Source organism: Apodemus sylvaticus, chromosome 5 (genome assembly GCF_947179515.1).
Source record: "Apodemus sylvaticus chromosome 5, mApoSyl1.1, whole genome shotgun sequence".
Taxonomy (NCBI): domain Eukaryota; kingdom Metazoa; phylum Chordata; class Mammalia; order Rodentia; family Muridae; genus Apodemus; species Apodemus sylvaticus.
In genome coordinates, this window is record NC_067476.1 from 65,290,423 (window position 1) to 65,302,871 (window position 12,449).

General features: G+C 39.8%; 1 protein-coding gene across 1 annotated transcript in view; it reads right to left on the bottom strand.

The window, feature by feature from the left end:
* The window catches only part of Zdhhc5 (zinc finger DHHC-type palmitoyltransferase 5), a 28,475-nt gene that overhangs the window by 6,056 nt on the left and 9,970 nt on the right, over positions 1 to 12,449 (bottom strand). Inside the window, exons 3-6 of the mRNA XM_052182824.1 lie at positions 9,313 to 9,434; positions 2,561 to 2,718; positions 608 to 780; positions 366 to 468 (exon numbers count right to left, since the gene is read on the bottom strand). Coding sequence (XP_052038784.1) covers positions 366 to 468; positions 608 to 780; positions 2,561 to 2,718; positions 9,313 to 9,434 — 556 coding nt within the window. The remainder of the gene's footprint in view (positions 1 to 365; positions 469 to 607; positions 781 to 2,560; positions 2,719 to 9,312; positions 9,435 to 12,449) is intronic.

Below are 12,449 nucleotides of genomic sequence, written 5' to 3' on the forward strand. Positions count from 1 at the left end.
TTGTATTATTTACGGAACAATGCTAAGAAAAAGGACATATATATTCAATACTGATGTGATTTTCCCTCCAAGTCTATACCATCCATATTTGATCGAACCTAAGGAATCCCAGACAGGCTAACTGCAAGATAAGACTAAGCAATTGCCTCAACCTCCTAAGTAAGATTACAGCTCTGTACCACCATTTCCAGCTTTAACTCAACTTATTGCGGACTTGGGCCTACTTCATTTACTTTCCCCACTACTATTAATCTCTATCACATCACATTAAGTATTCACTGGCATTGTATCTGTGAAAGGGTTATGTTCTTCACTAGTAAGGGCTTAAGACATGCCCTGTTCAGTCTCCTGCTAGTTCTCCTTACCTGTTCATTGGTTGTGCGTCCCCTAGCCACCAGCACCACATGAAATCCTGTGAGGCCAGCTACAGGGATGAAAAATAAGCCAGCCACACACATTACTGCCATGCTGATTCCAAATAGTCAAGGAAAACTGAACAATGTTATCTTGCTTTCCCCGGCTCTATTATGACCACTTCCCCTTTACTTTTCAACTTGCCCCACAACCCCATGCCCCCATCCTACAAGCCAAAGGCATTCAAGGATACGTGACAGCAGTGCGGACCCCTGAGAGTTCCTCTATGTGATAGAGGACATAAAGGAGGCCAAAGCCAAACACACCCATGATGTGGGCTGTCAGGGAAAGGAGGAAAAGGAAGAAGTATCTGTAGTTCCTGCGACCAATACAGTTGTTTACCCAAGGGCAGTGATGATCAAATTCCTAGGAACAAAAAGATACAGAATAAAAGGCATCTTTAAAATACAGCACTAGGGTTCCCAGATGGTTCACTGGGTAAAGGTATCTGCCACCAAGCCTGACAACCTGGGTTCAATCCCTGGGACTCCCATGATAGGAGACAACCAATTACTACAAGTTATCCTCTTACCTTCACCCCTGTGCCAGTCACACATACATGCACATCTACCTGTCCACCCCTCTCCTCCTACTCTCCCATATACATAAAGAAGAAAACAAAGAAAAACCAACAGCCCCCACACAAAAAAAGCAGTATTAGATCTCTTCTGTTAAAAAGAGGAATTAAATAACAGAACTTAAGTTTTACTTTTAGTTATTTATGATCATTTAGTTACAAAAATTTGGAAAATTTTTAAAACTTAAATTTAAAAATATTCAAAGCAGTTTCTCTTTGTTCTATGTTAGCTGAAAGACCTTCCAGAGGTTGGCCAAAAGCCAAATTCTCAAATTGATCTAAAGTTTGGCATGGTGCTGCAAGTCTACAATTCCAGTACTTGCGACACATGAGGCTGGCCACAAAAGTTGAAGGCCAGCCTGGTCTACATAATGTGTTTTAGGCCAGTCAGAACTACATGACAAGTCCTTGCTTTAAAAAAAAAAAAAAAAAAAAAAAATCTATGCAACCAAAAAGACAAAAATGTTGGTAAAACATTCAAGATTTATGGGAAAATAAAACAATACAGAAGAATAGCTACAAAAATGGAGCTAAACACAAGGCCATGCTTTTTGTACAAGAGAGAACACTAAGTAACCACAGGATAGATGGCTGAGACTGAATCCTGGGGTCAGGAAAGCTGTTATTAGAGCAAAGCTTCCTGTGGAATAACAGAGCTCAAGCTCCGGCTCTCCTGTGCTTCCTCCAATACCAGTTGATTCAGCTGAACCATGCAGATCAGGCAGTTTGGCAGGATTACACCTCAGCAAGCTACTCTAGGAACTACAGAGATTGGTTGGTGATTAAGGTATGTGCTGTTCCTACAGAGGAATCTGAAGTCAGTTCACAGCCCTTCCATCGGTCAGCTTACAACCTCCTAGGCTCTGGTCTCCTGTCACAGCACTTCACGTGCAAATACCCACAAATACATATAATTTAAAAAATAAGTCTTTGCTTAAAAAAAATATTATTCTAGGGGGTGCAAGACGGCCAAGTGCTTAAGAGCCTTTACTGCTCTTTAAGACCTGGATTCTGGTCCCAGCATCCACATGGTAGCTCAGAACCTATTATCGGTAACTTTAGTTCCAGGGAATCTAATGCCACCTTCTGGCCTCCTCAGGCACCAGGTACACACAAAAATAAAAAACAAAACTTTTCAAAATTTATTTTTAAAGACAGAGCTGGAGAGATCTTCCAGAGGACCTAGGCTCAATTTCCCACATGGAGACAGCAGTCTGTGAGATCCACTTCTAGTCTCCAAATGCACACAGTACACAGATATACATGTAGGCAAAAACATCTATAAGTAAATAATAAAAAATTTAATTAAAAGACAACTTAGGATAGACAAGAATCTCACCCATCCAGTGTTCTTTTCCCCCCCAATATTTATATATGTATGTATATATGTATATGTGAGTACACTGTGACTGTTTTCAGACACACCAGAAGAGGACATCAGATCTTATTACAGATGGTTGTGAGCCACCATGTATGTGTTTGCTGGGAATTGAACTCAGGACCTCTAGAAGAGCAGTCAGTGCTTTTAACAGCTGAGCCATCTCTCCAGCCCCCATCCAGTGTTCTTACCTCCACACAGTTGTCACAGACACTGCAGTGGGAGCATCTAGGAGGGCGGTAAAAGCGGCAGGTGGCACACCATTTCATTCGCACCTGGATACCCTTGATCTCCACTGTTTTGTAAAGGGGAGCTCGGAAATCATCTTCTTTGTCTTCATCTTCTTCAGCTAGAAAAGAGAAAAATTTAAAAACAACTATGCCCAAACTATTAAGTACTAGCAACATAGGATGTTCAAAACATAGTTCTTTAATACTTATTAGTGTGGATGTGGCTGTGTGTGTATCTGTGTATGTGTATGCCAGAAAAGGGTATTGGATCCCATGGCGGTGCTGGAGTTATAGGCAGCTGTGAGCTATGAATTGAATCTCTGCTACCTTTTTAGCACCAAAACATAGTTTTTTGGGCTTTTTTGGGGGGGGGGGTTGTTTGGGTTTTTTTGTTTTTGAGACAGGGTTTCTCGGTGTAGCCCTGGAACTCACTCTGTAGACCAGGCTGGCCTCGAACTCCTAAATCCACCTGTCTCTGCCTCCCAAGTACTGGGATTACAGGCATGCGCCACCACTACCCGGCTAAAACATATTTTTTTTAATTACCTCAAAATAATGTTATATTTTACAAATCCACAGCTCACATCATACTAGATGGTTAAGAACAGAAGTTTTCCCCTCATTTCACGAATAGTAAGAATATATATTCTTAATTAATTTTTTTTTAATTTAGTCATTAGTCTGCATATATGTGTGAGCACATGTGTGTGGAGATCAGAGGACAACTTTCAGGAGTCAGTTCTCTTTGCATATGAGTTCACACATTTATTTTTATTTTATGTATACAAGTGTTCACCCACAAGTATGTATATACACCACATGCAGAAGCTAGAAGATGGCATCAGAGCCCCTAGAAGAGAGTCACAGATTTGTGAGCCATTATGTCAGTGATAGGAATAAAACCTGTGGCCTCTTTAAGAATAGCCTGTGTTTTTAACTACATAACCTCATCTCCAGTCCAAATAAATAAACCTTAAAAAAAAAATAAAAATAAAAAAGAACAATCTATTAATGAATGCTGGTAACTTTCCCCCAGTTCCCTCTACTTTCCCAATGATGCTGGCTGTAAGTGAGCATTGATCTTGTAAAAATCACTAATATTTTACTTACTTTTGTCTTTAATACATATCTACATATGTATTAAAATTCAACAAAATTTTATTTAGGGCTGGTGAGATAGCTTGTCTAGTAAAGACACTAGCTGCCATGACTCTAACAACCTGAGTTTGATTCCTGAGACTCACAAGGTGTAAGAAGAAAACTGACTCCATATGTGCAACATAAAATGCACCCAATAGAGTCGGGCAGTGGTGGTGCACGCCTATAATCCCAGCACTCTGGGAGGCAGGGGCAGGCAGATTTCTGAGTTCGAGGCCAGCCTGGTCTACAGAGTGAGTTCCAGGATAGCCAGGGCTATACAGAGAAACCCTGTCTCGGAAAAAAAAAAAAAAAAAGACAAAAAAAAACAAAAAAACAAAAAAAGAAACCCCAAAACCCAAATCAAAAAAAAAAACAAACAAACAAACAAAATAACAAAACAAAGCAAAACAAAACAAAAAACCAACAATGAATTCATGAAATTCTTAGACAAATGGATGGAACTAGAAAATATCAGCCAAGCTGGGCAGTTGGTAGTGCACGCCTTTAATCCCAGCACTTGGGAGGCAGACACAGGCAGATTTCTGAGTTTGAGGCCATCCTGGTCTATAGAGTGAGTTCCAGGACAGTCAAGGCTACACAGGGAAACCCTGTCTCAAAACAAACAAACAAAAAACAAAACAAAAAAACAAAAAAACAACAAAAAAAAGGAAACAAACAAACAAAAAAAGAAAATATCATCCTGAGAAAATATCAAACCCAATCACAAAAGAACATACATGGTATGCACTCACCAATAAGCAGATATTAGTCCAGAAGCTCGGAATACCCCAAGATACAATTCACAGACCACATAAAGCTCAAGAAGAAGGAAGAACTAAGTGTGGATACTTTGGTCCTTCTCAGAAGGGGGATCAAAATACCCATGGTTCACAGCCAACCAATAGATTGAGCATAGGGTCCCCAATGGAGGAGCTAGAGAATGTATCCAAGGAGCTGAAGAGGTTTGCAGCCCCATAGGTAGAACAATAATATATACCACCAGTACCCCCAGAGCTCCCAGGGACTAAACCACCAACCAAAGAGTACACATGGAGGGACCCATGGCTCCAGCTACATATGTAGCAGAGGATGGCCTTTTCAAACATCAAAGAGAGGAGAGGCCATGGTCCTGTGAAGGGTCAATGCCTAGTGTAGGGGAATGCCAGGTCAGGAAAGTAGGAGGGGATGGGGTTTGATAAGCATTGGGAGGAGGATGGGATAGGAAGTTTTCAGAAGGGTAACGAGGAAAGGGGATAACATTTGAAATGTAAATAAAGCAAATATCTAATTTAAAAAAAAAGAAACAAAGAATATTACTTTCCCCCTCATATGCAGTTGGCAATTTTTACTTTCATAATTAATCTAGAAAAAATGTGGGAAAGAAAAGTGATAATACAGGCATTACAAAAATGAAGTTTTCAGCCAGACATAGTGACAAACACCTTTAATCCCAGAGGCATGTAGATCTCTTGAGCACAAGACTTTAAGTTCAATCCTCATCTTACTACTCCTGTAGACACATACTATATATAAATAAGCCTAAACAGTGGCATATATAAAACTGTGGTTTGTTTTTCACATATGGTCTTACCATATAGCTATGGCTAGCTTGACAACTACATAAATCTGCCGGCCTCTGTCTCTCAAGAGCTGTGACCAGAGGTATGCAATCATGCCCAGGTCATATGTAAAATCTTCAGGGATGTAGCTCTCTGATAGAGTTACTGTCTAACATGTGCAAGTCCATGTGTTTACTCCTCAGCAATGTAAGAAAACAAAACAAAAAGTCCTTCAAAATAAAGGGAGTATACCATAATATAAGAGTTCTCTCTGGACAATGAAGTTACATGCAGCATTTGTCTCTGCAATATTCCTAAACAAAGATTTGACTAAAAGCTAAGCATTTTTTTTTAGTTGGCAGTGATGCCTTTAATCCCATCATTGAAGAGTCAGAGGTTGGTGGATCTCAGTGAATGAGGCCAACTGGGCCTATGGAGGGAGCTCCAGGACAGTCAGGGCTACATAAAGGAACTCTGTCACAAAAACAAAAACACATTAAATAAAACAACTAATTAATTAATTAATTAAAGGTAAGGAATATTTCTGTGGCCTAGGCTGGCTGCAAACCTGGGCTCATAAAACTGTCCTGTCACCATGTCATGCACCATCATCTTGGCACAACATCTCTTATTATACACATCTTTTCAACAGGAAAATAAAATGCTTGGTGTTTTAAAATTTCTGATTTTTCCACATTATCTATAGAACTCAACTAATTTAACAACAATTAAATAATTATTCTCATCTCTTAAGCACATGTGTGCATCTGTGCGTACACACACACCCACCACTCCCTTCTGAACTTAGCTATTTGAAAGTAATGATCTTAAAAACATTTTAAAAGCTGGGCAGTAGTGGTGGACACTTAATCCCAGCACTCAAGAGGCAGAAGCAGGTGGAGTTCAAGGCCAGCTTGTTCTAGAAAGTGAGTTCCAGGACAGTCAGAAGTCAAAGTCACCCTTTGTCTTGCTTACTAAGAATTGATTCCTTACAAAATTATTTTTATTTTACAGTCTCAAAAAAAAGAACAAAAACATTAGAAAAAGAAATTACAAATGGTCACCACAGCTTCCATATAGTAGGCTACTGAATATTTGATGAACGAATGTTAATAACTCACTAAAATAGCGTTCCTTGGTTTTGGGGCCCAAGTGTTCTCTCACAGAAATCCCAAATGATCAGTAACACTGAAACAGGCTTTCAAAGAACAATAACGATCAGGAAAACCTAATCTCACTTCCTATCCCAAGTCCACTTAGAAAATCATCTCATACTTGTGAGGAAAGTAGATGTCACTAGTAATAGCTTTTTGTTAGCTGATGATCTCTCTACCTCTTTCTTACTCATGATAGGTCTTATCCTCATGCCCTTTCCAAAGATGAGCCTACTCCCTCCATGAGCAGGACTTCCAATATACATCAGGGAAGATCGCACTTCCTCCCTGAAGATGACTTTCAGCTTTTCCTGTTCTTCCATTTAGGCTTCACATTCTTCTCTGGCTCAATTTCCTCATGCTTCTGTCTTGTAAAGATTGCTTCTCCTTAAATATTATACCATCTTCTACCTTCTTTGCTTACTTCTTTTATTTATTTATTTATTTTTTTCGAGACAGGGTTTCTTTGTGTAGCCCTGGCTATCCTGGAACTCACTCTGTAGACTAGGCTGGCCTCGAACTCAGAAATCCGCCTGCCTCTGCCTCCCAAGTGCTGGGATTAAAGAGTGAGCCACCTCCACCGGGCTATGTTCTGTCTGTATGTATGTTTACACACCAGAAGAGGGCACCAGATCTCATTACAGATGGTTGTGACCACCATGTGGTTGCTGGGATTTGATCTCAGGACCTCTGGAAGAGCAGTCGATGCTCTTAACCACTGAGCTGTCTCTCCAGCCCCTTGCTTACTTCTTTTTTTTTTTTGTTTTTTGTTTTCGAGACAGGGTTTCTCTGTGTAGCCCTGGCCATCCTGGAACTCAGTCTGTAGACCAGGCTGGCCTTGAACTCAGAAGTCCACCTGCCTCAGCCTCCCAAGTGCTGGGATTAAAGGCGTGCACCACCACGGCCGGTGGTGTTTCTTTGTTTTGTTTTTGTTTTTGTTTTTTTATTTTTTTTTTTCTTGCTTACTTCTTAAACGAGGACTTCTTATACTTGCTGACTGCTTGCTCATTTTCCATTCACTGCCTGCAAACAACTGTAATTCAGCTCTATCTTCTACTTATGTATACATGAATACACTACTTAAACTACTATTAAGATACATTTTTCAGCCAGCTGTAGTGGTTCACACTTGTAATTAGAGCACTCAAGAGGCTAATGCAGAATTCAAGGCCAACCTGGCTAGAGTGAGACCCTGCCTAAAAATAAAAATAACTTTGTAAGGAATCAATTCTTAGTGAGCAAGACAAAGACTTTCAATTACTATACTAGTAATAAGTCAGTTACTTCATGAGCTCTTCTTAGCCTTCTCTTTACTTTCTCCTCCTCCTTGTTCAATCCCTCTTCAGGGGCTATTTCTGCTATACTCATAGTAAAAATGGCAGAACTGACCAGGTCTTACCTCATCTCTTTCCTAAGCTGACTCTTCTTTCTCTAGATAATCTTACTCCTGCTGTTTCAAATACCATAGCTGCATATTCCTAAAACAAAGTATTTAACTCCTATTATTCAGTTGTGTGCTGGTTAATTGTACCAAGGAATACCTCAAATTCATTATCTAGGTCTCAAGAGTATAGTGCTTATCTAAGGACTGGGTTCAATCCCTAGCATAGAAAAAAAAGCAAATATACAACCTATTTAATATTCAGTTTATCAAAATCAGCATCCAATTTATCTCCCAAGTTATGAACCTTGAAACTATCACAATAAAATTATGCTCTCCCATCTAAGTGCTATGCAGGCCTAACCTTGCTTAGCTTCTGAGTTCAGACAAGATCAAGCATGTTCAGGGTGGTGTAGCAGCAGATTGTTTTATACTCTGCTCTGCCCCATTAAGCTGTCATAAGTGATTCTGTTGAATCTACTTCTGAAAAAGCTGTAATTCTAGTCTTAAATTCAAATTTTCATCTTGTTTATATTATTGCCAAAGCCTGTACACTGTCTGAAGAATTATTTTTTGTAAATTGAAGACCTCTTTGGTATCAAAGGAAGAAGTATAATATATTTACTGAGGCTTACTTGTTAAATGTAGCAAATGACATCCTTCACAACCTGGGCCTAGGTTTCTTTTCTGGCCTCACCATATACTACACCAAATGCTACTCCAGCCTTGACGACTTCAACACTCCATGGGCACAAGCTTCTGTGTCTCCTTCCTGTGCCTGAAACTGCCCTCCAGTCTTCTCAGCCATTCTTAGCAGTACTTCATTCATTTTGCTGAGCAAATGTACATATACTTGTGCCTGCTTTCTCAAGAGAACCTTACCCAGACTTACTTTCTCATTTGTACCTAACACCACTCAGTGTACAAGATCTAAACAAATTTCTGAATAAAAATCAAAGATTTGACCCAAAGAAGCAGACCAAAGCACAATCCCTATTCAAGATGCTATTTATAATTGATACCTGTTGAGAGAGAAAAAAATCAGTTTCTCTAATGGAGTGACACTGGGTATCAAGCCAAGGAACAACAGTAGGCCAACACAAAGCAAACTCCAGTTTGTGTGCATATATGTTAAGTTTAATTTTGTTTTGGTTCTTTTCTTTTCTTGTTTTGTTGTTGTTTGTTTTTGAGAGGAAAAGGATATGAAGTTGGATGGGCAGGGAGATGGGGAAAGATCTTAGAGGAGCTGGGGGATGGGAAAGAATACAATCAAACTATAAAAAAAAAAAACCTTAAATAATAATACATTTAAATAATAAAGGTTTGATCAAAAGTGAACCAAATTAACTAGATATTGTGATATATATTCTAGTAGCGGTATCCAAGACTCCCTACAAGCCCAAGATCAATTGTTATCTGCCCAAATAATTATTTTTAATGACAACAGGGAGCTTACATGAGAGTACAGAAAGATCTTACCTCGGGGGAAAATTCCTGGGTCCATAAAGGTGGCCATGCTGAAGTTGGCCAGCACAAAGAGAAACATAATTGCATTGTAAATGGGCACTGCAGGTGACACATACAGGCTTAGTCCTGGACACCTGTAGACAATAAAGAAAACAAACTCCTTTGACACCAACATAAATCTATAGAGAGTCAGCCTTCTTACATATATATAATTGTTAGATTTACCTCTGACATTGCAGATTATCTTTATCTCTCTTTCCTAGCCATTAGTATCCCAGTTTCCCACAAAACTGTTCAGTTTACTTCAGGATGAGACAATCTTGTATTAACTCCCTGCATCAAGGTCTGGTTCTTCAGAATCTTTACACAGCCTTACAATGTATCCTTATCTACTTACAAAACAGAACCAAGAACTAGGAACTGACTGAAGAATGTCAGCTACACTGCTGTCTCTGAAGCAACTTAAAGTTTTTGGACCCATCTCTCATTGATGATCTGCTTAATAGCCCAAAGCACGTGGCTGCTACCTGCCTCTCTAGCTCCCCTTCTGTCTTTACAAGTAGCTTTGTACCAATCTCAACTACTTTGGGTTTCTCTGCCATCACCTATCTAGAGACCAATTCTAATGGTTAAGATTGAAAATAAAAGTCGGGCAGTGGTGGCGCACGCCTGTAATCCCAGCACTCTGGGAGGCAGAGGCAGGTGGATTTCTGAGTTCAAGGCCAGCCTGGTCTACAGAGTGAGTTCCAGGACAGCCAGGGTTATACAGAGAAAAACCAAATTAAAAAAAAAAAAAAGATTGAAAATAAAAATAAATCTGGGCATGGTGGCACACACCTTTAGTCCCAGCACTCAGGAGGTTGAGGCAGGTGGATCTCTGAGTTTGAGGCCAGACTGGTCTATGGAGTGAGTTCTAGGACAGCCAGGGATACACAGAGAGACCGTGTCTCAAAAAGACAAAATAATAATACAGACAAGAATATATATCAGAAGACAGAAATTAAGTTAGGCACAATAGTGCACACCTATAACACCAATGCTTAGAATGTGGAAAGTACAACTGCCAGTTCAACCACATAGGCTCCACAGAAAGGAAACAAGGGGTCCATCACTTTGGCCGCACACATACTAAAATTAGAATAATACAGATCATCATGGCCTCTACGCAAGAATGACATGTAAATCTGTAAAGCATTTCATAAAATATAAAGAACAAAACTAGGTTTCTCCTACATCCAAAACTGGAGCAAAGAATGAGAGGAAAAGTTAAGACAATTTCAGACAAAAAATCCTATGGAAGGCTAGGTGAGAAAGGACACACATATCCAGTATCCATAGCATTCAAATCAAGAAACGTGCTTTAGATACCTCTGACAGGAAAGACAGGGAAGCCTGCTAATGCAAGCCTAACTTCAGGTTCTTTTAGAACCTAACTCTGAGTAGAGAGGCTGTCCTCTCTTTTCCCAGGAACCAATATTATCTCTTGTCTCAGTTCAGAAAGAACTTCCTCCTCACCACAAGACATCAGCTAAATACCCTAATCTGCTTTGTGTGGTTGAGAATTTAATCTCCAGAATAAGGACAGCATCTGCCCTTGTCCCTTTTTACCCAGAAGACAGGAAGAATTTAATGAAGGAAAAGATGGGCCTATGATAAGACAACTATTGATATCTAAAATACTAACAAACAGTCAAGAAAGGTGACCAGTTCCCTTTAAAACAAACAAACAAACAAACAAAAAAACCCACAACTGTAAATAGTGACCCAGGACAGTTTAGAGGCAGTAGACTTCTTAATTAGATATAAATAAACCAATGAGACACAAATCTGTCACCATTATCCAGTTTTTCAAAGTCAGCCATCCATTTAAAAATATATACTCTAAATACTATTTATGTGCCAGGCTTTGGAGCTAGTAAACATTAATCAACTCATTGTTCTCTTTACTGGGCTATATAGAATTGGGAACCAAAATAATAAAGCAGCCATAAAAGTGAAAGCATCCCTTTAGCCACAGCTCCACAGTATCATCACAGAAAGCCCCAGAAAGCCCCTTCCTCTGTGAGCGCTTCTGCTCAGAAAAGATGTTCTCATGTCATGGTGTGAGCTGGGGTAGACCTTTGGAAGGAAGAGTCCCTGCAGAGCCTACTTCCCAGGTTTCTCAGGAGGGAAGGAGAGAAACCAAAAACCAATCATCCAAGTCAGAGCCCCTCCTTAGTACTTAGCTGTCCTTCAGTTTCCGCCTGCGGAAGGAAAGAAAGGGTGACTCACTTCTACAGCCTGGGAAGATAATTAGAAGGGAGAAATAAATTAAATCTTTACAACAGTGAGGTGCTTGTGACTTAAGATTCTTAGAACTGGTCACTGTAGCCCCTCACCTCAGAGCCCAATCTAGGTCTTTCCTTTTATTTATTATTTTCCTCCTCACACCCTCCCATTGTTTTGTTTTGTTTTTGAAAGAGGGTCTCTTTGTATGGCCTATTTCAACCTGGCATACTAGAATACTCTCACACTAACTTTGGAACTTCTAATATTCCTGCCTGCTTCAGCCTCCTGAGTGACAGTATTACATACAGGCTGTGCTACCACACCTGGTTCAACTCTTGATCTTTTAGATCCCACCTTTTCTTCAGTGTCATTTCCAACAAAATAAATCACCCAATTCCAAATGTATCCTGCCAAACTTTACCTTTAAACCTCTATCAGTACATTTCAGTGAAATACATAATAGTAAAATTGAGTTTATCTATTGTTAAAATAAAGACTGTTCTCACAGTGACAGAATGTCTAAGTGATTCAAATAATTCACCTTCATGAACAGTATCTTCTAGGCTGAGACTTGCAGCTTCTAGCCTTAGGACTCTTAACTGAAGAACAATCCACCTCAACAATCTGTGAGCAAAGCCTGTTTCAGCCACACCCTATGTTCTACTTGTCTTGAGGAAAAAGCTTTCCATGTTTTAGCACTCTGCTAGATTCCAAGATGACCACCCCAAGTGGCCTGTTTGAATCGGTTGCCTTTGATAGAGAGAGATGTAGCCAGACCTAAGGAGAGAAGTTAGGACTTGTCCTTAGCTCTGTAAGTAATAATCACAGAGCACAAGAAGTTTAGGGAGTGGCTGCAGCTCAGGAGCTGAGTCACTGATGGG